Source organism: Onychostruthus taczanowskii, unplaced genomic scaffold (assembly GCF_017590055.1).
Source record: "Onychostruthus taczanowskii isolate IOZ18803 unplaced genomic scaffold, ASM1759005v1 scaffold2, whole genome shotgun sequence".
NCBI lineage: Eukaryota > Metazoa > Chordata > Aves > Passeriformes > Passeridae > Onychostruthus > Onychostruthus taczanowskii.
Window position 1 is genome coordinate 25,133,271 of NW_024499239.1, and position 26,386 is coordinate 25,159,656.

General features: G+C 49.9%; 1 protein-coding gene across 2 annotated transcripts; it reads left to right on the forward strand.

Moving 5' to 3' along the window:
* Positions 1-769: 769 nt before the first annotated feature.
* Positions 770-18,031, forward strand: RPIA (ribose 5-phosphate isomerase A). 2 transcript variants are annotated; one of them, XM_041402838.1, is made up of 9 exons: positions 770-1,029; positions 6,444-6,504; positions 8,545-8,600; positions 12,448-12,507; positions 13,347-13,411; positions 13,740-13,808; positions 14,325-14,466; positions 14,948-15,047; positions 16,845-18,031. In XM_041402838.1, exons 1-9 carry the CDS (start codon positions 847-849, stop codon positions 16,940-16,942), a joined length of 834 nt encoding a protein of 277 aa, XP_041258772.1. In that variant the 5' UTR covers positions 770-846; the 3' UTR covers positions 16,943-18,031. The 2 variants fall into 2 exon arrangements, with proteins under 2 accessions (XP_041258772.1, XP_041258773.1); XM_041402839.1 differs by lacking the exon at positions 13,740-13,808.
* The last annotated feature ends 8,355 nt before the right edge of the window (positions 18,032-26,386 follow it).

The window sequence follows — 26,386 nt, forward strand, 5'->3', positions numbered from 1 at the left end:
AAATAAAAAGATTATTCTCTGTGAATTGTGGCCTGACCTTGGAGTGAGTGGTAAAGGGGTAAATACCTGCAATTCTCATCCATCTTTGTGGGATTGCAGCTGGAAAGAAACTGAGGTGCTTGTGAATGGTCCTAATGCGGCTCACAGGAGTGAAAATGCCGCTGTGGAGGGACTTCAAGGTTGCTTCGCCTCTCTAAGTTGTTTCAGAAACAACTTCATCAAAGGTCAACCCAGGGTAGAGGGAAAAGCTGTGACTAATAGAAAACGGCTCTGTGTGCTTCAGCACAGATCTCTGTAGGGTTTTGTCCGGACTCTCCTGCAGGGTGAGGACCAAGTGCTGGTTGGTACCGTGTGCCCAGAGGACCCCTGGCACTTTTCATGTCCATGTTGCTACTTTCGAGGGAGATCGTGCTAAAGTTTCAAAGTCCAAGAAAGGGTCTTCCACAAAACCTGTGGAAGCCCAGCCAGAATTCCAGTTACTCCCTGAGCTCAGTACATCCTTGCAGGGACTCCCTCCACCAACCTCCCTCCTCCCCCAGCACTTCCCGGTGGGACACCCCGCATCCCTCTGCTCTTTGTGGAAATGCCTGAACCTTGCCAGCCTCGGCAAACGCGGTCTTTCGGTACTTAGCATGTGCTCGGTACTTTCACATCGATGCAACAAGTGGCTCCGGGGACTGTCGGGCATTCTGGGAGCTGTAGTTCGCCGCTCGCAGCACTACAAGTCCCAGCCTCCCGGCGGAGGAGAAAGAGGAGGAGGAGGCGGAGGCGGAGGAGGAGAGGAGCCGGCACAGCCCAGGCCTGCAGCCCGTGAGGAAGAGCCCCCCGGGGGCGGGCCGCGCCGGCATGCGGCTCCCCGGCCGGCTCGCCCTGCTCCGGAGCACGCCCCTGGCTGCCCGGCCGCCAGGGAGAGTCCGAACGGGGCGGGCGGCGGCGCGGCGCGGCTTCTCCCGCGGGCGGCTCGGCGGCACCATGGCAGAGGAGGCCAAGAAACGGGCCGCCTTCGCCGCCGTGGACAAGCACGTCCAGGTGAGGCAGCCCGGGGTGCTGCGGGGCTCGGGGGGCTCGGAGCCCCGGGGCGCGGAGCGGCCGCAGGGTGCGCGGAGCCTCCGGGAGCGCGGACGGACCCGGAGTGCACGGAGGGGCTGCAGGGACCCCCCAAAGCACAGAGTGTCTGCAGGGTGTTGGGGTCCCCCAATGCATGCAGTGGGCATGGAGTGATCCAGGGTGACGGGACAAGCTCTGGGCTGCCGGGACCTCCAGTACACAGAGTGGCTCCGGGCTGCCGGGACAGGATCTGGTGTGCCGGGACCTCCAGTACACTGAGCGGCCACGGGGTGCTCGGAGCTTCCCAGTGCATGGAGAGGCTCTGGAGTGCACGGAGCCCCCAGTACACTGAGAGATCCCGGAGTGCAGGGACTGGCTCCGGGGTGCCGGGACCCCCCAGTGCACGAGGGGCCACGGGGTGCGTGGAGGCTCCCAGTGCACGGACGGAGCTCGGGGTGCACGGAGCGACTCCGGGGTGCAGAGACCCCCTAACGCACGGAGCTGCCACAAGGTGCACGGACTCTCCAGAGGCACGGACGGGTCCCGGGCTGCGTGGAGCGGCTCCGGGCGCAGGGACAGGCTCTGGGGCGCTGGGACTCGGAATGAACGAAGGGGCCGTGAGTTGCACGGAGTTCCCCGGTGCACGGAGCAGCTCCGGGACGGCAGGACTCCACAAAGCACAGAGTGGCCGCGGGGTGCAAGGGTTTTTGCAGTGCATGGAGCGACTCTGGATTGCAGGGACAGGCTGTGCGGTGCCAGAGCCCCCCAGTACACGGAGCGGCAGTGAAGTGCACGAAGCTTCCCACTGCACGGAGGCTGCGGGATGCACGGATCTCCAGCACACAGAGAGGCTCTGGGGTGCCGGGACTCCCCAAAGCACGAAGCGGCCACAGGGAGTGCAGAGTCCCGCGGTGCACGGACGGACTTTGGGACGCATGGAGCGACTCTGGGGTGCAGGGACACCCCAAAGCACAGAGCAGCCACGGACTCTCCCAGAGCACGGATGGACCCTGCTGTTCATGGAGCGGCTCCGGGTGCAGGGACAGGTTTTAGGGTGTTGGGACCCTGCAATGTAGAGAGGGGCCGTGGGGTACACAGAATGTCTGTTTCTTGGATGGACCCGGGGGTGCACAGAGCAACTCGGGGGTGCTGGGACACAAAACATAGGGGTGCACGGAGCCTTCCAGTGCACGGCCAGACGCAGGGCTGTGGCAGCTCCAGGTGCAGGGATAGACTGTAGAGTGCCGGGACTCCCCAGTGTATGGAATGGCCATGGGGTGTACCGAACTTCCCAGGGCATGGATGGGTTCCAGGTGGCACGGACTCCTGCAGTGCAGAGAGCAGCCCCAGGGTTCATGGATGCAGTGGGGGGCACTGAGAATACCCCCCGCACTGGGAGCATGAACAGTCCTGGGTGCAAAGAGGGACCCTGGGGTGCACAGATAGGTCCTGCTGAGCCTCTTTCTCCTTCACTTTGGACTTCACTCCCTTTAGCTGAGGCAAAGGGAGAAAACTGCTTTTCTTTCCCCAGTGTGTGCCTCCTTAGCAGCAGCTTCATACCTGATCCAGCTCAGCACTGTATATGCCGAATTTTGGGTCATGTCTGCTCCTGCAGACTTTCACTGTGCACCCTCCTGCGAGCTGGGCTATGGTGGGAGTTCAGGCTAATGCCAAGTACTGCTTCTTTCTCCAAATCCAGGATGAGCTGCTGCTACACCCCATTTCTGAGCACCCAGGCAAGGAGCAACAGTCCCTGAGCAAGGGATTCTGTCTTGTCCTCTGCAGGGAGGGAAATGCGGCCAGGGGCTTGATTCAGCCCCATGAATGTCAGATAGGGCTGGAGCTGCCTGGGGTTTGGCACAGCCTGGTTTGGAAGCCCAGCGATCAGCGGTTGCAGTCACGCAGGGCTTTATTGCAGCGTTCTGTGCCAGCCCTTTCGCAATAGCAGTGGTGAAATCGGGGTGAGGAGTTCCTGCTAAGAATGTAGATATTAGCAGTTAGGGGAGGAAAAAAAAATCCCTTTTCCTTCCCGCTCCTGTCTCACTGGGGTAGTGTTTTGAGGTTCAGTTGTGATGGCTTCCCTTATGTCCCCTGAAAGTTGTGCTTGTTGTGCAGCTGTTCCTCTGAGCAGTCTGTACCTGCCTGAGAGCACAGCCACATGCTGCCTGAGACCCAGCCCCTGCCAGGCCAGCACCATCAAAAGTGAACAGTCTGTGAGATGGGGGAGCCTGGGGGCTCTGGCAGTTGCGTAAAAATCCCCTTTCTTACCCAAGGCAAGCCCAAAATTGTGCATTAGGGGTCATGGGAGGAAGGACTTGTCTCACAAGGTGTGGAGCCAAGACACCACTGTTGCTGTGAGGTATCCTAAATGGGGGGCTCCTTTGATTTGGGGTAAAACCAGTACTTTTGGACTTTAACAGTGAAATTGCTGGCCTTTGTGCTGTTTTATGGCCAGGCAAATTTAGGATAATGTTTCTGGCTGTGTCCCAGCTAATTAAAGGTCAATGTCCAGCTTGTGATGCCGGTTAAGTAAATTAGGCAGTGTCTGGGGTATCACTCCAACGCTTGTGCAAGCTGGCTTCAAGGAATGGTGGAGAAGGAGCTCAGGGTCATTGCCCAGGAGCTGGATGGTCTCAGCTGTCAGTTTGCACTGGCAGGGGGCAGCTGCTCTTTGTAATGGATACCTTTGTGTTTGCTTGTTAGAGCTCTCAGGAGGAGCAGTGTTATCTCTGAAAGCAAAGCTGAGGCTTCCCTTGCACAGCAGGGAGATGTGGGAGACACCAGGGTTTGGTTGTGCTGGACAAATCTCTCTTGATTAACTGTGCCATCAGTCTGTGGCACTGGGGACTTGGGACTGCTGCTGGATGAGGCTCCTCACCTGGCATCCACCTTCACGCCCATCCCTGCCTCGCCAGGACAGCAGCTCCTTGTGTGGCAGATATAAACCTGGGTGTGGGAGGGGGGATTAGGAGAGGATAACTTTTCTGTTTTTTCTTTTATTTTTTTTTAAATTAAAGCTAGATCAGTGTGTTTACCCACTTGTCCCTGAGCAGTGCAGGAGCAGCGTTCCCCAGGTCTGGAGTGGACACTGAGATGACCAGCCCCAGAGGCCATGGGGCTGTGACAGCCTGGGGGAGTGGGGCTGGCACAGGGCTGGGGCTTTAGAGCTGTAAGCTGCTTGGGGAGAGCTGGCTTTGCGTTTACACAACACCTCTGAGGGCGGGCCCTGCGAGCGCCTCTGTTAGAAATGAAATTACAGGTACTGCCCTATGGCCTACTGCCCCACAGAGACTGAGCAAACTTTGGGCTTTGCTCTGTATTGATCTACTGCTTTTAGATGGAGCTCTTTGTTCTCTGACCTTGGAAACTTCGGTGGGACTGGCCAGTGCCTGTGTGCTGCTGGTACTGCTCCATGTGTGTTGGCTTCTGTGGTGCTGGGCAGTGACTTCAGGCCCTTGGGGTGGCTGAGAAAATGCTGTGGTCGCTGCCACTTCACCCAAAAGGGTCCTCAGCTGTGCTGTGGCTCAGTGCCTGGGTTTTGTTTGGTGGGCTTATGGTAAACAACTTGAAATGTAATTTTTTTTTTTGCATGAGGTGCTGCTCCTCAGTGCTCTGCTTCTCACCAGTGTTTGCCCTGCCCCTGTTTTTAAAATGTTTTGTGGTTGGTTTTGCCCCTGGTCTGGCTGGGGTTTGAGCTGAGGAGGGAGAGGTGGGAGTCACGGTAAGGCAGGGGCTGTGACAGCACCAGTTTAGACTGATTAAAAGTGCTGCTTCACCTCTAATCACTGATAAACGGATGGGCTGGGACCCTTGTGAGCTCTTCCTGCTTCATTACAGTGGAGTTGCCCATGCTGAAGATTTCCCCATCCCTTTAGGGTACCCAGCTGCTCCAAGAAGCTATCCCACCCTACAGAAATGAGGGCAAAGAGAAGAAACTGCCTCTCCCCGGGTCAGAACAAGTCTTTTGGGAACACTGGTACTGCCCATGTCCTGCCAGCCTCTGCACAGCTTTGCTTGCCCCTTCCTTGGCTGGCCTTGCTCGGCTCTGCCTGCTGGGTGGGTGACACGAGAGCCTCAGGAGCTGTTGGGTGTGTGCTGGCCACATTGCAGGTGTGCAGCAGGGACCTGTTCTGTGCCCAGCTTTTGCAGAATCACAGTGGTTAGTGAGGGCCGGGATGGAAGCTGAGCCTCTGATTTTGGAGAACTTCTGTTTTCTTTAAGCTTTTAACTTGCAGAAGCAAGAGAAATGACTAATCCTAGGGGAGTGTGACTTGTCTTGAACTTCACCTTTCCAGGTAAACTTGAGTGACAGCAAGATTTTAGCTGGTTGAAGTGCTGCAGGTGTGGCTTTTTCCACAGCTGCTGAACTCTGGATTTGCTGCACACGAGGAAAGAACTCCAGATCTGTCTAATGTCCAAGAGATAATGCACAACAGCTCTGTGCCTGCATCTCTGGTTGTGTTCATATGTTCCTCATCTGAAGTCTCTGTGGTGATACTGGGCCTCTTTAAGTCAATTTAAGCTTTGGATCCCATCCAAAGAAAACTAAGTACACTGAAAATGGGAAGTGCAGAAGGCTGCAGGTCACTTACAGGGGATGGGAAACTGGGTTGATAATAAACAGAGGCTGACGTGGCAGAGAACATGTCTTGCAGAAGTAACACAAATGCACCCATCCACCCTCAGCCTGCAGCACCTTTTAGGAGTGTATCTGTGTTACAGATGACAGGGCAGTGATCCTTCTTAAATCAGGCAATACACAGAGAAAGGCCAGGATGGAGCTGTGGTTAAAATTTCATCCTCTTCAGCACATGCTGCCAGCTTCACCCACCTTCCAAGTTTTGCTGGACTCTTCTATAGGCAGCTTTACACTCTGTTTTGGAAAACATTCTTTATTATTCACAGGAACAGCTGCTGTGCTCTCTGCTTTGGCTGCTGGTGCATCTGTGCTGTTTATTAATGATATGGTTGGCAGCAAATGCAGCCTTTTACTGTGTGGCTTCCTTGGGAGATTTTATCTTGAGGTTGTTTCCCCTTCTTCCTCTGTGGTATTGTCTGAAATTCACAGCTTTCCTGCAGGAGAGCTTTCATGGAATGCCAGCAACCACCAGTGAGCGTGCATTGAACTCCCTGAGATCGGACTGTGCTGGTAATTAGCAAGCACATGTCCTTTAATGAGAGGGAGAGTTGATTAAAATCCCTTGGCTGCAGACCACGGCCGTGCCCTTGCTGGCACAGCGTGTTCCCTCCCTTGCCTGCAGAGTGCTGAGATGCTGTGTCCACGTGCATCCCTGGACAAGGCTCCTCTTGCATGTGTTTACAATTCCAGTTTTACTGGGAAAGTGGAGTCTGGAGCCTCCAGTAACAGCATTCCTCTGTCTCTCTTTGATTTGCAGAACAATCAAGTTCTTGGGATCGGAAGCGGATCTACGATTGTACACGCGGTGCAACGATTAGGTAGGATGCTCCCCTTCCTGTCCCTCCCACCACAAAAAGTCTTCTTTTCCACCTGCCCCAGCTACTTGAAAAACACCCTAAATCACCTGGGTGCTGACTTAGAGCTGATGCCTTGGTCTGTTCACCATGTCCTGCTGTGTCCTGCTTGAAGCTGAAGGTTAAAACCGTGCAGTGGGCTCCAAATTTATTGCCTGAGAGTCCTGAGGAGGTAATGATTTGCCACCTGTTCCTGACAGCCAGGAAAAGCTCTCCACTGGCACCCACCACAAACTGGAGCTGGACTCCTTGGTCTGGTTCCAGCTTTGCCATCTCTGCCCAGTGCTGACTTGCTGTGTGGCTCGGGGCCATGCAGCTGCTCTGCTTCCTTGAGCCCGTTTGCCTGTGGCTCATTTTGCTCCCCACATCCACAGGATTCACACTGAGGGCCCTGCTGAGGTGTAATGAAAATGAGGAATGTGAAATCCTGCTGCATTTTTTTAATGTACCCCGCAGCCAGGTTTACCTGCTTGCTCCAGGTGCAGGGATTTGCTCAGGGAGTGATTCAGAAAATTTCAGCAAAATATTCAAGTGAGGCAAATGCAGTTTTGCAGAGTGAGTGTGAGGGTAATTACAGTCACGGCTCATTACAGAGGGTGCAGAGGTTTAAAGGTCCTTTGCAGAGCAGTCTCAGCCCTGCTTGTGGAAGTGCTAAACTGTGGATGTCCTTGGATGCAGAGCAGAGCAGCTGTGGGGGCCATGGTGGGTTGGGAGTGCGGGATCAGCCCTATTGTTCTTGGGGGTCTTGCTTGGGTACAGAGGGGGAAACACAGAATCATTAAGGTTGGAAAACACCTCCAAGATCCTCAAATCCCACACAGCACCACTGTGTTCACCACCAAACCGTACTCCCACGTGCTACAGCCACACTTCAGATGTGAAGATTGCACCACTTCCCTGGGCAGCACAGTTCAGTGTGCCCCACCTGGGTGGCTCTGCCTGTCTGGGGAGTCCCCTGGTGACCTCCAGCTCCCTTGGGCAGAGCTGTCCTGCAGCCCAGAGCAGGCTGAGTTCTGAGCACAGCCCAGCCCTTTGCTGTGCAGGGACACAGCAGGGCTGGGCTGTCCCTTGTCACCCATTTCCCCACTCTGTGTGTGATGCACTTCATTGTCTGGGAGCTGCTGTTCAGCCTTCTGGGCTTGGCTCACTACTGCAACCACTCCCTCCTTGAGCACAGAATCAAGCTCTAAATAAATGGCTATTGTATTTGAAGAGGAGTGGCTGTTCCAGGCTGCAAATTCTGGCTTTTCACGTCCCCTGATTGCTTTAGAACTGGGATGTGGCTTGTAACAACATCCAGCCTCATGTACTGCATGTTCAATCCTTCCAGCAGCAGCATTACCTTGGAGCATGTAGCTCATGTGCTTGCTCTGGTGCATGAGCTCTTGCTGGCTCTTGGGCTGCTGGCTTGTGCCTGGGTATTGTAATTACTAAAATAACATTTTGTCCATAATGATATCTTAGTAATAGATTTTAGTCATTTGAGGTTAGCCTGGGGGAGGAAATATTTCCTTCAATTTAATGGAATACTGTACTTTATTAGTTCTTTCCTTGCTATATATTTAAATGTTCTATAATAAATTAATGTGATGTCCCCAGGGCAACAAGCCAGCAAACCTTTCAGACAGCTGCTGGAGCTCTGTGTTTACATGGAGAGCAGCAAAAGCCTGTCTGATGGAGTGAGAGAGGGGATGGGGCTGATTTCCCAGGTGAGGATTTGCTGATGGGGCTCCTGTGCTGCTGGAGACATAAAGGTTAATGGCTCATGGTGGCTTGGGCTGGGCCAGAGTGGGTGTTTAAACATTTCTGACTGTTGAAACTGAGCCTCAGCCTATGGAGGGGGCACCTGTTTGCGTTTTGAGCGTGACTGAGTTATTTGCAAGCCAAGCAAGTAATTGCAGTGAATCAGAGGGGCTGTGCTGAACTGAGGTTTCTTAAAGAGAAAGTTGCTGTGTTTTTGCCTTGTGCAATGAACAAACCAAGGCTTCTGCTTTTTGCCTGCAGCTGAGCGAGTTAAGGAGGAGAACCTGACAATTGTCTGCATCCCTACATCCTTTCAGGTGAGTGCTTTCCCCCTTTGCTTCCTGCCAGTCCAAACACTCCTGCAGGAGATCTCCCCCTGGGCTGTGGGAGCCCACCTTGCCTCTCTCTGGTTACAGTGGTGTGAATGAACCAAAAGCACCAGTGAAAGGAGTCGTGGTGCAGCCTACAGAAAGACCTCCCAAAGAAAGTGATGGTGCTCTGTTACCCTGACCTGAGCTGGGGCTGGGAGGTGTATTTGGAGCCAGTGTGGTAAGGCTGGTTGTGTCAGGGTTGGTGTGTGGCTTCCTCTGGATCCCACTTGCAGGAAAATGCTGCTTAGTGGTGAACCAGACTCATAGTGCAAAGCTCACTGGAGACACTTTGTCTCCTTTGAGTCTGTATCAGCCCTGACAGCTGTAAAGAATAATAGTAAGCTCTTGTGTTTTCAGCAGGAACTTCAAATGCATCAGCTGGATTTGATAAGAGATTGCAGAAGAGAAATTGGCTTAACCTCTCGTTGGCTGTGCAGCCTTTGCAGGAATTGGTTCATACTAAGCCAGATGTTGAGAGGGCTGCAGGGAGAGGGAGAACCTGGCTTGGTGGTGGAATACAGATCTGCTGGTGAAGCTTTTGAGCATCTCCCATGCCTCTGGCAACTGGCTTTGGTCTCTTTGCCTCTGTTCCCTGAGGTGGGAGCCTTCTTTTGAGCAGGCAGAGGTGACAGAGTGGGGACCACCTGAGGGGTCTTCAAGGCTGGGTGGCAATACCCCAATCAAGGAATTGGGCATGTGTCCTTGTCATGGTCCTGGTGTGGGCCTGGGGACTGCACTTTTGTCACACTCTTGTCACCCTGAGGGCAGTCAGGCAGTGTGGCAGGCGGGGCAGAGCCTGTCCTGTGAGGTATTCAGGGACTGGGTGGATACAGCCCTGAGCAACCTGGGAGCTGACCCTGCTTTGACCTGCAGGTTGGATAGAGACCAAGCTGAATTATCCTAAAATCTTAGGAAAACCTAACGTCCTCTTACCCTGCAGTTGTATAGGTGTGGGGCTGACAGGGCTCTCTCTTCCCAGCTGTTGCAGACAACTGGGGTATAGTGCAAGGTGCTGCAAAGGCCAGAAAGTGGAAAAAAAAAATTAACCCATATTGGTACTTCTGTTGATTATATTGACTGTGGTGAGAGTCTCTCTTTGAGCTGTCTCTAATGATTCCCACCCTGAAATGCCATGTCCCCTTTGAATTTAAGAGAAGTGCTCTGAGTTGAGTCATTAGTTCTTAAAGAAAATACTGATGAAGCTGTTGTAGTGAGCATGGGCTGGAGCCTGTTCTGCCTTGAAATGTTGTCATAGTTCATTTAACACCACGAAGTTTCTTACCAGAAAAACAAAAAGTTGCTGTTAAAGGGAAAAGAGAGATTGTACACCTGCAGGAGCCAAAATTCCTACACGGGGCTGCCTTGTATCTCTTGCAGTCCCTTAGACCTCAAAGTTCCGAGTGGAGCATTCCCAGGTCAGCAAAACAGCATTTTATTTTCACTGTGTACAGGTGTAGATGGCTGCCTGAGGTCACTGGCAAGGAAGAGTTGGTTTCAGTGGGCTTTTTTACTCCTCCCTTCCCTGTTGTCAGGTCATTAATGCATCACCATCAGTAAACTAGAGCAGGGTAAGTATCTGTCCCTGGCCTTTGCATTCTCTCTTCTCACCGGGACGTGGTGCCGAGAGCACGGAGTGGGACTGCTCCTGTCGAGTGCTGTGCAGTTACCACCACTTTTCCCTCAGTTGTGGGAGCTCTGCTTTTGATTCCCACTGCTCCCATTGCCTTGCAAGCAGAGCCTGGAGAGAGCCAAGCCACCTTGTTGCCACACTGCTGACTCAGCCTGTTCAGGGTCTGGCCTGCATGTGCAGCACAGTGTTTTTCAATGCTTTTGAGTTTCCCAGATCCCTGAAATCTCCTTTTGTGGACACCATGTGATGAATGCCAACCCACTGATTTTTATTCCTATCATTTTGTGTGTCCTTAGGGCCCCACAGCCTGTGGGTGTTAAAACTGCATGCCATGAAATGCCATGATAAACCATCCAAATCTTATCTCATTGCCAGGAGTGTCACCTGCTAATTCTGATGTTTCTGGGATGCCAGTACCTGTGACTGATGCACTTCATTAGTGTTAGTGGGTGGAATTCAGGGGAATCAGCTGATCCAGGCTGTTGCACTGGGGTTTCTTGGTCCAGCTGCAGCATGGTAGCAAGTTTGGACTGAGCAGAGTCTGTGCAAGGAGGGAATCTCACTTGAATGATGATTTGTAACATAGAAACTTCAACCAGTTAGAGATTCTGCAGATGACACCAAGTTGGGTGGGAGTGTTGATGTGCTGGAGGACAGTGTCACTAAAGGACACGAAACAACACGACACAGACTCGCTGCTCTTTCCAAGGTAAAAAGGATTTTTTGTTTTCTGACTCCAGCATTTATAAATTTCCAAAAGTGGCAGTGGATTGGAGGGTGAAAGTGCCACCTCTCCAATGACACTGGACAAACCAACAGTCCGTCAAATTTCTCCTCCATAAAAATGCAAAGCAATAAGTTATTTACATAAAGTGTGTGAGAAAGTTAGTTACAAGAATGTAAACATCAGAAGGCTTAGAAAATCTTAAAAAATCAGGGTGACAGGGCACGAAGGCTCTACAGAGAGATCTGGACAGGATGGATGGATGGATGGATGGATGGATGGATGGACACACCAAGGCCAAGGGTCTGAGCTTCACACCTGGAATCCTGTGTTCAGTTTTGTGCCTCATGAGAAGAAGGACACTGAGGGGCTGGAGCACCTCCAGAGAAGGGAGGGGTCTGGAGCACAGGTGTGATGAGGAGCAGCTGAGGAGCTGCAGGAAAGGAATTTTCTACTGTCCACAACCCCCTGACAGGAGGGGGCAGCCACATCGGGGTTGGTCTTTTCTCCGAAGTGAGAAATAACAGGACAAGAGGAAATGGCCCCAAGCTGTTCCAGGAGAGGTTTTCATTGGATATTAGGGAAAGTTTCTTCACTGACAAGGTGGTCAAGCACTGAACAGGCTGCCCAGGGCGGTGGTGGAGACACCACCCCTGGAGAGGTGTAAAAGCTGTGTACGTGTGACACTTGGGGACGTGGTTTAGCAGTGGCCTGGGCAGTGCTGGGTTAAAGGCTGGACTTGGTGTTAGCAAACCTGGCTAAACAATTCTGTGATTGCCTGTCCAAGCTGAGGGACTGAGCCAAGGGCAGCTCTGGCTGCCCTGTGTTGTGTTGCCACTAGAGGGAAACAGCCACTGCAGGAGACAGATCAGAGCCACCAAGCAGCTGTTTCAGCAGCTTCTCACACTTTCCCCTTGAGTTCTTTGTTTCTTATTTACTTTTTAGCTTATTTCCAATATGAGAAATATTTTCTCTGTTAGTTCCACATTGCTGTAGTGTAAATATTTAATTTTCTTTGTCCCATTTTTCAGCCAGAGGAGATAAGAAGGGCTAGATAGGTGTAAGGGAGAATGATGTCCAAGCTGAAACAACATAGGATTTAAAAATTCCATATCTGCTTTAGTGCTTAGGTACAAGTGATTCCCACCAAGCTGTTGAGGCCTCCTGCTATTTAGTATGGAGACACCCAAACCCAGGAGTTCTGTTGTACCACCTGAGCATTTTAGTTCAAATCAGCAGCAGGATTTTCTTTTGATTAAACTGCTCTGGTGTGGGAACATCATTTTCTCCTTGCTGTGTGTTCCTGCTGCAGTCTCTCTACGAGCAGTGGAGCTCTCCCAGGGAGGCTCCATCCTTGCTGCAGCCAGGGAAGGACACCAAGAGACTGTTTTCCTTTCCTGCCACTGGTAAATGTTGTTTGTTCTCTTCTTGGTGCACAGGCTCGTCAGCTGATCCTGCAGAATGGCTTAACACTGAGTGACTTGGACCGAAATCCAGAGGTAAGTGGGACCACAGAGGTGAGACCTCAACTGGCCTTCCTCTCACCTGGTCCTTCAGAAAGCATCCAGGCTCCTTAGTCCTCCCCTGAGGCTGAGTTTGGGCAGCCACACTGCAGAACTTGGGTTGGGACAACGGGAAACAGCCTCAAGTTGAGCCACAGGAGGTTCAGATTGGATATTAGGAAAAATTTCTTCACTGGAAAGTTGGTCAATCACTAGAACAGGCTGCCCAGGGCAGTGGTGGGATCAGCATCCCTGGAATTGTTCAAAAAACATGTAGATTTGATTCTTAGGGACATAGTTTAGTGCGGACCTGCAGGGTTTGTTGAATGACTGGACTAAATAATCTTAAAGGTGTTTTCTGACCTTAGTGATTCTGTGATTTGAACAGGTTTAATTTGTTTTTCCCCAAAGTTCTTTCTTAGTTCTTGTCCCTTTAGATGCCAAGAGGGCTTCTGGGTTGTGTTGCCTCCAAGTGCTTGGCATCTCTTCCAAGATGAAGTTTGAGACAGGGAAAAGATTTTTCCTGGGAAAATTTTGCCTGCTGGTCCTTAAACAACACCAGAGGTTAAAGAGATGTGCCTTGCAGGCCAGCACTTGGTTTGGGTTTCTCTTCCTCTCACATGGCTGTGGTAGTTGGAGGGGCTTGGGTGGTCTCAGGGCATCCTTGGCTGGCCCATCAGACACTTGTCTCTGGTCAGGCTGGCAGCAGGGTGCTCCCAGCTCTGGTGACACTTGTGGCTGGTGCTTGGGACACTCCAGCCCTGGAGCTGCACCAGGAGAGGGCCTGGATGCTGCACAGGAGGGGTTCCCACAGCCATTTTCTCCTCTTCCCACAGCTTGATGTTGCCATCGACGGAGCGGATGAGGTGGACTGTGACCTCAACCTTATCAAAGGTGGCGGGTGAGCCTTGCTGTCTGTCTGTCTGTCTGTCCCAGTGCTGGTGGGAGCTCTGAGCATCCCTGTGTGGCTGTGGGTGTCTGGGCTGGGCTGGAGGGGATCCTGTGCAGGGCTGTGTGTGCACCCACAGTGGGAGATGGCCCCTGGCCAAGGCTGCCAGGGACAAGGGGCTCACAGTGAGGGGTGAGGATAAGGAGGGTAAGGTGTGGGGCAATGGCAGCACCAAAACCAGCAAGAGCATATTAGAGGGGACTGGATTGCAAGGCCATTGGGCACAGTGAGGAGCAGTCTGATGTTTTCTGGTTTTGTTTTTATTTTTTCCCCCTTGCAGTGGCTGCTTGACACAGGAGAAGATAGTTGCAGGATTTGCAAAGTGCTTCATTGTTATTGCTGATTACAGGTGAAGATATTACAGTTCATAATACCTTTCTCCTCCATGGGAGGTTTCAGATGGTGCTGTGTTGACAATAATGTAACCATTATTGTCATTCCAATGGTTACAGGAGAGCAGGAATGGGTGGAAATGAGCCTGGCTCCCAGTATTTCAGCAATTCAATTTATCTTTTTTTCTTAATTTTCAACTCAGCAGGCCTGCTTGGGAGTCAGCAGAGCTTGTGGGGAAGTGGCAGTTCTGCTCTCTGAGCTCAGTGATTGTCAGCATGGGATAAATTTTCCAGCCATGGGGCTGTGGAGAAAACAACTCCTGTTCTGCTTGTCCAAAACATGCCAAAACAGGCTTTTGAGTGGATAGAGCATCCTGCTTTAGACTGGCTCTTGCTGCACCAGGGCACACATGGGCTGACCCTGTGTCCTCCTGAGCATTGTGCCTGAGGGGTTTGCAAAGGGCTTGGGGTGCTGTTAATGGTGTCAGCAGTGTAATGTCCAGCACTAATCCCACCTCAAACTGTGCCCTCAGGAAAAAATCTGACAGCCTTGGGGAGCAGTGGAAGAAGGGAATTCCTATCGAGGTCATCCCCATGGCTTATGTCCCTGTCACCAAAGCCCTGACCAAAAAATTTGGCGGTGTCGTGGAGCTACGGATGGCTGTTAACAAAGCAGTGAGTGTCCCTGTGAGCCCTGCTTCCCTGGGGACCCACCTGAACATGGGCAAAGGGAGGACCAGAGGTCTGGCCCTTCATCTGGTGAAATCTGGGCTTTCACTCCCACAAGTGACATCTTGTGTAATTCCTCCTTGTTACACTTTGCTTACTGGATTGTGTATTTATGTGTTCAGGCTGCTCAGTGAAAGCCTCTCTGGCTGTGACTCCTAAAGAAACATCCTGGAGCAGGGAGCAGAGGAATTGCCAGCCTGGGTCTGACCTGCTGCTCTGGGGGTGTTGGGGGGCTGCAGGGCAGTCTGAGCTGCCAGAGAGGGTCTCATGTTGGGGGTGATGGTTTCACTGACAGGTTTATTGTGGGGACAGCCCCAGTTTATGTGAATGATGACTCTAAACCACTGCAGTGGGGACAGCTGGTCCCAGTGAGGGCTGTGACAGTCCCTAGCTGGGATCAGGCCATGATAACTGGGTTTGCTTCCAGGGCCCTGTGGTGACAGACAATGGGAACTTCATCCTGGACTGGAAGTTTGACAAGGTTCACGAGTGGCGTGAAGTGAACTCTGCTATCAAAATGATACCAGGTGATGTCTGCTGATTTTTTAAAAACCACAAAAGCTGTCTGAGGCTTGGTGTGTGATAAGTAACATGGACTGTGGCAGTGAGGAAATGTGTGTGTGTGTGTGTGTTTGCTGCCCTCCTGCAGGTCCGTACATTTGTTTCTACTCGAGAGCAGTCAGCTCAATTGGTACAATTGTGCCCATGTGGCTTTTTCCATACAGTGGTGAAAACCTGGAGTGATGCTGGTTGATGTTGACACTGCTTCCCATTAGGCACAACAGTCCTGTCCTCTTCCTTACTCTCCTTGTGCCCATTTAGAGAGGGACTTCAGTGGAAACACCAGTGCACTCTGGAGGGAGGGTTTGCACTGTGCTATGGTATTTTCCAAGAGATGCTCACAGCTCTGCTTCCCATTCCCATTGGGAAGCCCTCCCTGCTGGCCTTGCTGTGAGGATGAAGTGTACTCAAGCTCTTGCTGGGCTCGAGCAGCAGTGGCTGAGTGCTCTGTTTGCAAACAAAACAGCCTCTTTGCAAGGACTCCTGCCTTGCATGAGACCTGCTGCCCAGGCAAGAGCTGCCTCTGGACCATCTGGGTCTGCCCAGGGGCACTGGCACACTTTTAACTTCAGGGAAGCAGCATCTGGATGTCTTTCTGGTTATCTTGGCAAAGCCTGTCCCTGGAGTCCTGCCTTCACACAGCTGCCTTCACTGACTGCTCATGTGCTGCCAGAACGTGCAGGAGTAGGTTGGGATCTTGTTGCACAAACTGAGTTGCCAACATCCCCACAAAGCAGCCATGTATTGTCCTGGCTCCACAAGTGAAACACCAGGCCAGGCAGAGGCTCTGGTCAGTGGTTTTGCTTCCCTCAGTCGTGTTTATCACAGAATCACAGAATTGTTGGGGTTGGAAGGGATCTCTGCTGGTCTGGGCTGCCCCTGGTGCAGTGCTGCCTATCCTAACCCAGTTGCTGCCCATGGCTGTACAAATCTCTGTCATTAGAGCTGTATCTGTGCAAGAGGCAGACAGTGCCTGGTTGCTCGGCACAGCAGGAGCTTCTTCCCTGCATTTCTTGTTGTTTGAGAAAGGAATAGTAAATAATGGGACCTATTTTCTGCTCAGAAATGGACCTGCTCAGGGAAGAAGAGCATCTTCCCTACCTAGAAGTAGATGAGCCTAAATGTGTGGCTGTTAAAGCCTAAATGCAGTGCTGGTAGAAGGGTTTTGTCCACCTTGTGCTTGTGGTAGCCTTTGTCCTCCGTTTCTATCCACCTTCCTGGCCTCTGGCTGTGTCTCAGTGATCACTGTGAAGTTAGGAGCACCCCATGGTTAAATGCAGTCAAAAGTACGTTAACAAATGGGCTACAAATTGCAGAGGTAGCACCAGAACTGCCAAGTCTTAACATTTGAACAAATGTTAGCCAGGTGATCTCTTACAGGGAAGTCTTTCAGGTCAGTTTAAAGGCAAAGGGAGTGATCCCCACTCCTGTGGGTGTGTGCAGCTTCCTCTTGCTCCCACGGGTCATCGGATAGCAGGAAATGCTTTTCTCATGTTTGTGTTGGTGCAACAGCGGTGGTTGGGGCAGCGTGAATGTCAGGGGAGCTTTGGGAGTTGTTCCTCAGTCTCTGGAGAGTTTTTGCTCAAGTGGCTGCATGGAAAACACTTCCCAGAAGCTCCCAGTGTGGCCAATCCAGGCTGGACACGTCTCCAAACCTCCGATGGAGACGCTGCTGCTTTTGAACGAGCCAGACCACAGAGGGCAGGGCAGAGGACACGAGCAGGGGTGGCTCTGGCGGTAACCAGCGACCTCTCGTTCCGCAGGCGTGGTGGAGACGGGGCTGTTCATCGACATGGCCGAGGTGGTGTATTTTGGGATGGAGGACGGCTCCGTCAGCGTGCGGGAGAAGCAGCCCTGCTGACAGGCCCTGCCACGGGGACTCAGCTTCCCGCCGGTGCCAAGCCCACATTTTGCCTTAAGGAGCAGCGGCTGTCGCAGGAGACCCGCGGGAAAGCCCATCAGGATCCGCTGATGTGATACTGAATGTCTTTTTTAAAGAAAAACAAACAAACAAAAAATAGATTCTATTTATATATATATATTTTTACTTTACAGGAATGTCGTCTTTTTTTAATGAGTCGTTTCAATGAGTTGCTTTAACATTTTTGTTTTCTTTTCTAAGAAATACTTACCAAAAACATTACTCCCTGTTTTTGTGTTTGGAGGTTTGTTTTTTTTTTTTTTTTTCTTTTTTTCAAAGAGAGCTTGAACCCTTCTGGTTGCTCGTAGCACTTAATGATGGAGGTCAGAAATACAATCCTAATGCATCGTTCCTAACTGTCCTGGCTGGGAGGGTGATGTATGTAACAGGAGCACATCCAGTTGGGACCTGCTGATGCCTTATTTGGAACCTTTTTGGTTCAGTATTTTATGCCTTTTATTTTTCTATACCACTGTTTTTTAATAGTTCAGGATGTCTGGTTGTCCTCTGTACACATGGCAATTCTCTGAGCCTAGGGTGGTCTCTACATCCCCCTCTCTGGGAAACTAATAAGGGCCTTTTCTGGGCTTCTGTATGGAGGAGACATTCATCCTTTGAGCCAAACTCTGCTCTCATTTAATTCAGTACCTCTGATTAAAGTCTGTCCTGTAGCTGGAGATGTTTGGGACTTTGTCCTTTTAGACTGAGAGCAGAACTGGGTGCTTGATGAAGCTTACAGGAGCATATTTTAGCAGCTTAGGGCAGCATGGAATAGTGTTCAGTGGCAAATGATCTGGTGTGGAATGAAGGTTAATTATCACCCCTCACAGCTGGTTGATTTGTGGAAGGATAGGGCAGAACGCACAGGAAAATGGAGTCTTCCTGCCTAAATTTTCAACATGTAGCAGGAGAGAGAGACTCGTTCAGTATCTCATTTTTGGTGTGTAGGTGCTTTGCATGGTTCTGATGTCGAAATGCAAGCCCTCTCTTTGTGTTTTAGACACTGAAATAAAGAGCTCTTGTACCAGATTGGTGGTAATTTTGTTCTCAGAGTAACTTATTTTGTGGATAATGGGGCAGATTACGGTCAGACCAACTTCTGCTAACCTCCCCCTTGCAAGAATCCCTCACCCTTGCCAAATCCACCCTTTCTGCATTTGATTTCTTTTTGTTTAAGGTAAATGAATTATTTAAAATGAACCAAAGTATCTGTCAACACTTGCTATCTGCAGTAGTTTCCTCAACAGACACTGTCTTCAATTTTTACATCTAAAACCTGTGCAACCTTGTACTGAGCAAACTGCCAGCAGCTTGCTGGAAACACTGGGATTTCTTTCCCCACAAGCCAAGTGCTGCAGAAGCCATTTGCAAAGCCCTAGCTCTGGCTAGAGGCTGTTTTCAGATGCTCTTGGGCTCCTAATGTAATCCTGGATAAACAGAGAGCAATCGAGCACAGCTTTGTGCCCAAGTGCCTTCTCACTCAGTGTGCTGCTGGAAATGAGATTAGCAGGAGTGAATGCTGCTGTTGACTCTCCTCTGCCTGAAATCAAACAGCTCCTTCTCAAAAAGCCAATAAACCCATTACTGCACCATTATTTTCTGGCCCTGGACCAGCTGTGATCTCATTCAGCTTTGTGCTTAGCAGGGGCTCCATAGCCTGAAGATGGGCTGGTCTGACTCTTGAGCTGCTCTGGGTGCTGGGGTAGATCCTGGGGGGGCTTTTGCAGCAGATTCCCCTGATGGGGTGGGACTTTGAGCGGGTCTTGGGCTGTGGGTTGTGGCCACGGTGTGCACTGTACCACACAGGTGGAAATAAAATATCTGTGTGGAATTAAAACCCCTGGAGCAAATTCAGTGTCTGGATCCTTGTGCAAGCTCCCCCAGCTGACATTTGCAGAGTCAGTAGATGGAGTTTGACTTAAGGGGCTCTTGGGAATGGTTGTGTGCTTTCCCTTGGAGGTTGCCAGGCTCCCTCATCTGTCATGACCACCCTCATCTTCATCTGCCAGCACATCCAGGTGTGGTGCAGGGATTCCATCCCCTCCTGGGGTGGCTTTGTGCCCTGGCTCTGCCCTGTCACTGCCACAGCTCGCTTACTCTGATGCTCAGCTGCCTTGCCACAAGCCTGTTTGAAGAAAGTGAAGTACAGGCAGCAGAGGTGTTTCTAGTCCCTGGTCCTTGCTTTTCCAGGCTACCACCATAATTATATATGTTTTTGGAGAGGTAACAGTTCATAGATGAGCGTGCTGTGGTGGATCTGCAGTAGAGGGCAGGCACTGCAGCTCCCTGTCACTTCCTTGGGTAGAAGCAGTGCAGCTGCTCCTGAGAGCTCCTGAACCTGAGTTGGCAGAATTTGATTTTACCACCTTGGCTGGTTTCACTGTGGCATTTGCTCTGGGCTTTGGTTTTTCAAGGTGCTCTTCTAAAGAGCCTTCAGAAGCCTTTAGAAAGGGCTGCCACTTCTCTCTCCCCCTGCTCCCTTGCACCCTGGGAAGAAAAGCAGGGATATATTTTTAGAAGATGGCATTGGGAAAAAAATTGCTATCAAAAGCAGGTGGAAGGAGGTGTCCTTTTACACCCAAGGCAGGCTGGTGGTGGCTATTTAGGGTGCATTCCTGCAGTGGGTTCTGTTACCTGATGTGATCCAGCCCACCCCCATTGCCTTTTGGGTTGTGAGTGGTGGGTAATGTACAGAGATTTACCATTAGCTCTGAATTATGGGTTAACTTGGCCCTGGAGGAAACAAACCTTTCAAGAAAGAGCAACAGCAGCACTAAAATTAATGAGCAACAGAGGTAATGAAACACTAGTCCCATTCAGGAAAAAAAAAATAAAGCAATATAAATATAGTAAGAGAGTGCATCAGTTTTAACTTAATTAACCTGTGGTTAATAGGTTAAATAATTAAGATTAATTAAACTAACTAGAAAGAAATTACATGTTTTGTTAAACCAACTCCCCTTATTCCATGTTGTATAGAAAGTATTACTATTTATCAAGTTATTATAGTCAGTGTAGGATGGGGTTTATGATCTGACATAATTACTGATCTGAGAAATGTGACACAAAAAGAGGTGAAAATAATTAAGCAGGCAGCATAGAGGATGTGTGCTCTGGGTATTAAACCAAACAATTACAGCTAAAGTGATGAGGAGAAAATCAGCATAGCATAACCAGTGATAAAAATTAGCTGTGAGGAATATTAGTAAGCTGTAATATGTATTAATATCTTTCAAACATAAAGCCTGATCCATTTTTTAACTGCGTGGATTTAACAAAAAATGGTGTAATGACACTGTCCGTGGTCCAGCTGCACCTGGAAAGGAGGAGGAAAAGGAAAGATGTCCTCATTTTCAAAGTAATTTTTCAAATTTATCCAGCCCTTTGAGTCCTCAAAAATGTCTTTGCAGCCTTATTTCACTCAGTACATCGGCAGAAAGGTGATGCATTTCAGATTAAAGATGAACTTAAAGACCTAAAACTGATGGGTTTTTCTACTGAAAATTTGTGAAGTTGATTCATTTCCCCTTCCAGTAACTTTGATGGGATTTTTATCATCCCTGTAACTCCATAACCTTGGTAGCTGGGACCAGGAATTTTTTTTTCATGAGACTTTCAAAAGTCATGAGACTTTGTGTTTGTATTTTTACACCTACTGTTATGAATAAAAAGATACCTATTTTTATTTAAGGTTACAGAGAAAAAAAACCGGTGGGACCAGTTGCTGTTAAATTAGCTTAATTGTAAAGAGTTCTTCAATTGCCCGTTAATGGTTGATGATTTAGCCATTGTCCTCCCAATGCTTGCCCCGGAGCTACACCTGGACACGCAGCCCAGGAGAATAGGAGTGGCCTGGGACCACGTACGCAAATGAGAAATGCACCGCGCCAAAATTTTCCCGTTTTCCTAGAAAACCCCTAAAAACAACGAGCCAACACAGAATTAGGGGACCCTAGGTGATGTCTAAGGACGGGCGCGAAGTCCAGTGCCTGCTTGGATCCTTTTTGCTTCACACCCTGACCTCAAGAGATATTCCATAAGGAGGGGACCCGAAGTGTTGGACTGAAAAGGAGGAATCTGCTAATCTCCCGTGAGGACGTAGTCTCCAGCTCTGCCTGCAGACCAGCGGACAGAGCTGCATCACCCTCCTCCTCCTTGCCACTCTTGGGGACAGCGGCGGCGTGGGCGCGACCCGTCGATTTCTCCCCACCTGAGCTGAATCTCTTTAATAAAGGCATTGAAAAGGAGAAAGATCTCCTGCCATATTTATGTCACCTACCAACACAAACACCTCTTACACTTCCTTAATGACACTTCTCGCCTTGTGGAATTCATGTCAGACCATCAACATTAAATGCAGCAAGCAAAACAGTAAAGGATCAGTCACTGGGTTTGACTACAGGAAATTACATAAACTATTTTTTTAGTGGAAACAGAAGACTTTGTACAAGAATGTCTGAGTGAAAGATAAAACCATCAATCATGTTGGAAAGCAAAATGCTTTTGATGATTTATGTTGTTTCTGGAAGTCAGTAACAGAAAGATGAAATTCAGCAGGAGGAAAAAAGTGACTATTAAGCCAGATACCTCAGATCTGTAAACCTCCCAACACGTCAATATCCAAGTTCCCTTGGGGATGTAGAGTTAGAAATATTCTTATTCACACTAAATTCAAAGTTCATCTCATGCTGTATTGTTAAAAGTACGTGCACATGAATTTGATAATGCAAAAAACCCCACAGAAGCTGAAGTGCCTGCTGACTGGAATGATCTTTTTTATTGTGCACCAAACTCTAAATTCCCTCGTGGTGGTCTTCCAGTGCAGGATTAATTAAAGAAAATACTACATCAAGTATCCTTTCTACTTATAAATGTCTCACAGGTTTGTGTAATCTCCTACTGAAGCTATTACTAGAATGCCTTATAGATCAAAATCTCTAATTAAACATTAATTCCCTTAAAACATTTTCAAAGCCTTCATTTCAGTAACTTGCAAGTTTTATTTGCCTGCCACAGCACGCTGTCTTCTTGTAATCAGTATTTAATAACCTGTACAGTTTAATCCCAGTGTAATGTATTTGGCAATGACAAATGAAATTGAAAAACCCTGCTGTAAATCTAGATGGTACACTGGGATGCATTTCTTACTATCTTAATTTATTGCTGTGAAAAAAAAAAGTCCTGCCTTCATTTGAACCCTTAAATAAGTATTATTTTTTAAAGAGGAGATTATAATTCTTTCCTTTACTTTTATATGTAACTTAGTGAGGGTTGGACAGATCAGTGAAGAGTCAAATCCAACAGCTCATAAGTAATGTACCAAAATCTTGTCTAATTGAAGAGCAAGCAGATAATCACACTTTGTACTGAGAGGGTTTTCAGGGTATGATCCACTGCATATGAGCACCTTGGGCAAACTCAGCCTCTTTGCCACAGACCACCACTTTTTGGACAAGGTATTTGTAGGTTTTTCTGCAGGTCAGCTGTGGGCTGTGGTTTATCATTTATGAAATGTTTCTTTCATCCTTATCTGAGAGCTCAAGCAGCCTGTGCTGACCCTGGCTGGGCTTTAGGGGCTGCACTGGGGGTTCCTGCTCAGGCTCTGTGTTTTTCCTCTGGATTTGCTGCTGTGATAGCCCTGGCTATCAACAGCCTTTTCCAGCCTCCTTCCAGAGGCTGCCCAGCAGCCCAAGGCCATTGTTGCTCCCTCATCTGATCCTTGGAAGCTGCTCAAGGAGTTGCTTTGCTGTAATTCATATCTCTGATGCCCACAGATACCCAGTGGGCTTAATTTCCAGTTCCTGGGATGCTGTGCCTCACCAACACCATTGCCTCAGCACCAGCAAGGCTGGCCAAGAGCTTTTATCACTTTTAAAGCAAGTCAGCAAAAAACTTTTAGCAGGTTGAACAACCTCAGCTGTAGAATCATTAGAAAAATAATCTCTGCTCATTGGATTGTACAGCTGGAGGTTTTGCCACCTGTGACAGTCACAATCACATCAAAACATTACTCAGAGGTTCAGTGTCATTTAATCCATCCTGCCTGCGCAACTTCTTGCCTCTTCTGTTTTTCAACTAAATCAGTTTTGGGTCATGTATAAAGGATAAAAAAGTAGGATTGTTTTTTAAAAACAGAAGGACATGTTTTTATGCTCCCAGGCAGGCAGGCACAGTTCCATGTTCCCTCTCCACAGCTGAGCTTGGCCTGTGTCAAGTTTTGAAGAGGAAAACCCATCTGGTTACTTAGCTGGGATTTTTCCCCCCTGGAGTAAATCTAATACCTGAGCCTTAAAAATCATGGATGTTCTAGAGACAGTGAACTGAAAGTAAAGTTGATTACATCTCCCATATGCCAGGTCAGCAGGGTATATTTCATCCAAGATCCTTTATCTCAAAGTGACATTTCTTCACTTCAAGTGCCCAGAATTCTGGACACCAGTCAGAGGATATTCATTATTCCAGCCAGGACATGGCATATTGGAATTATTCTTTAAGGACTCTCAGCACACCAACACAACCACCCTTGTCCTTGTGGGGCAATTCCACTGGCAAGATGTTAACTGGGAAAAGACAGGTCCAGGAGATTCCCAAGACACCTGGATGACAACTTGGCAGAGGGCCACGGGAAGCTAATGTGGAGAGATGCCCTCTGTGCTTTGCTCCTTTTTCCCAGAGAGGCTCTCATGGGTGAGGCGGTGATTGGTGGTTGTCTTGGCCACAACAACAATGAAAACACTGATTTTCAAATCTCTGGTGCTGCTGGAACCCATCAGGGTCCTGAGGTGGCTCACTGAGCACTGCTGGCAAATCAGCACCTTCTATTGGCGTGTCCTCCTGCAGAAAAGGTGTTGGTTGCTTTGAGTCTGTGCAGTAACAAGGGACAACGACGATTCTCCAGAGCCCTTTGCAGATATAAAAAAAATTTATTGACAACTGAACTATCCCAAATGAACTGATTTGAGTGTGGCAGTGGGCACTAATCATCCAGCTGCAGCTCCATGCAGGAGCACCAGAGCAGGGTGCACAGAGCCTGCAGAGCCCGCCTGGAGGGCTGCCTGTGGACACCCCGCAGGGCACCGAGGGTCCGGGCTGCCAGCTGGGTCCGTGAGGAACAGGGGGAGCAGCAGGGGCTGTCCGGGCCAGGGCTCTGTGTCCCTGCTGCTGGCATCTGCTCGTCTGTGGCAGAAGGAGTTTCTGCCTTTGCCTCCTCCTGGAGGGGGTCCCACAAGAGCTCCGGGTAGTCAGGGTTGACCCAGACTGTCCGGATTGTGATCTGTCGCCATTTTTCATGCGGGGATATTTTTTTGCTGTTGTTTTCCCCTTGGGAAGGCTTGGGGATTCTGTTGGCTTCCCCTTGGGAAAGCTCTTGTTCCGTGTGGTTTTCCCCTCCGCATGGCTGGAGGGGATGGCAGACTTCCCTCTGTTCCTCCTCGCAGGCCCACGACCCCTCCTCGGGCTCTGGTGCTTCCAGCACTGAGCCAGGCTCGCTGAGGGTCTGGGCTGTCCCCTGGGCAGATGAGGGGCCTGGGAGAGAGCAGGGGCTCTGCAGGGGTGGGACATGGCTCTGTGCCCCTGCTGAGGACACCTGCTCGCCCAGGGCTGCTGCCTCTGCTGCCTCAGGAGGAGGATTTGGGCAGTGCTTCTCGTTCTGTGGCTGCCTGCGGTCCTCCTGGGGCTGCTTGAAGTCCATCTGTGGGACAGAGGAGGCATGGGGTGGAGGGGGCCGTCTTGGCACAGCTCCAGCCCAGCCTTGTGCCATCACCAGCCTCTCTGTCCTGCCCCATCCTTTGTCTCTTCAGGCTCAGCAGCCCCTGGGTGGGCAGGGATTTGGGATTCACCTTCTCCCTGTTGGGTGTCTCTGTCATGCTTTCCTGCAGGAGTTCTCAGGCAGCTGCTGCCTCCTGAGTAAGGTGCTCTGGGGCAGTGGCAGCCCAGGCCTCTGTGCCCCAAAAACCCCCCAGAGGTCACAGTGGCCTCTGGGCACAGCACGGCCCCTGTGTCACAAAGAGCCTGGAACACACCTCTGTCACAAAGGGACACGAAGGACACTGTCACAAAGGGATGCCCCATGAACCATGGAAGCACCCAGAGCTGGCTGTGCCCAGCACAGGACAGCCCCTGCTCTCCCCTCGAGCTGGTCTGATCCCACCCCTCCCACACAGCCCCACAGAGACCCTCACTCTGGATTCCTGGATCCCTCTGGATCAGGACTGACTTGGGCCTTTTTTATCTGCAAGCCTTGATGGGGGCAGCTCACGTAGGGGATCATTTCTACAGCTGTTCTGTGTTTTAATGCAGCTCTTCCACTCGGCTGCCTAAAAGTGGTGCAGTCACCAAGTGCCAAATGCAAGCTCTTGAAGCTTATTTCAGTCATCCACTTTGGGAACATTTTGGTCATAAAGGGGAAAATAAGCTTTGTTTGGTCAATGAATGCTTAGAAAACTCAAACTTCTATTGATGAATAATGCTCAGAGCTCCAAACTGAATATTCACTAAATGAGACAGAAAAAAAGCCTGATGCTTTCTCGCCTTCATTTGACTAATTTAAGAGAAATAGGTAAGATAAAACCAATGTGTGAGAGAGAATCCACATGTTGCTTTTACTCTGTGTTGGATGGCTGCCTTCCCCAAGAAAAATTCAGTGGAGAAATTCACGCCCTAAGGCCTGTATTTATTGCTTGAGGAGTAAGTGAGGTATTTCAGGGATGTCATTATTTACAGGATCAATATTGCTATTTAGCCAGATGGTTGGCCAAGCACAGACAAATACTGTCTGCCATAATTCGTTTATTTGTCTATTGATCCATCTCTGTGCTCATTTTGCTGATCAAACAGATGGATAGGGTAGGACCAGGAACAACTTATTCCTAGTTTTCCCACATCAGTAATACAATTTATCTCACATAACTTCCCACTCAAAAGCTACATGAGCTTGGACAAACCTGGAGCCTTATGGAAAGAGCAAAATGGATTCACCCCATCTATTTTAGGCAGAGCCCCTCATTTCCTGGGGGTGCCCACCCCAGACAAAGGCAACCCACATCCCCTCCTGCCTACAAGTCTCTCAACACCAGAGAACTATAATAACACTTTAGCAAAGTGTTGCATTGCTTAGAGCAGAAAATGTGATTCTAGGAGGGATGTGTAGAAGCAGAAAGGATGGCTACAAGATTTTCCTGAATTCAGAATATTCAATGGAGGATGCAGAGAAATTTTTTCAGATCTGCCCAAGTACACAGAGTACCTCATGTTGGCCCAAGCTGTTGCTTACTTGCTAGGAAAAATGTGATCTTGTAAAAGGCTTCCACTGATCAGGGGTGACAACCCACGGTGAAGGTTCCTCACCTCCACACCCAGCAGGAACAGCTCCAGTGAAGTGGGTGG

Bases quoted from the DNA above. Each gene is read 5' to 3' on its own strand.
- RPIA (XM_041402838.1), top strand. From the start codon at position 847: ATGCGGCTCCCCGGCCGGCTCGCCCTGCTCCGGAGCACGCCCCTGGCT. The intron at 12,508-13,346 runs GTAAGTGGGACC...CTCTTCCCACAG, and splicing joins ACTTGGACCGAAATCCAGAG to CTTGATGTTGCCATCGACGG. The intron at 14,467-14,947 runs GTGAGTGTCCCT...GTTTGCTTCCAG, and splicing joins GGATGGCTGTTAACAAAGCA to GGCCCTGTGGTGACAGACAA.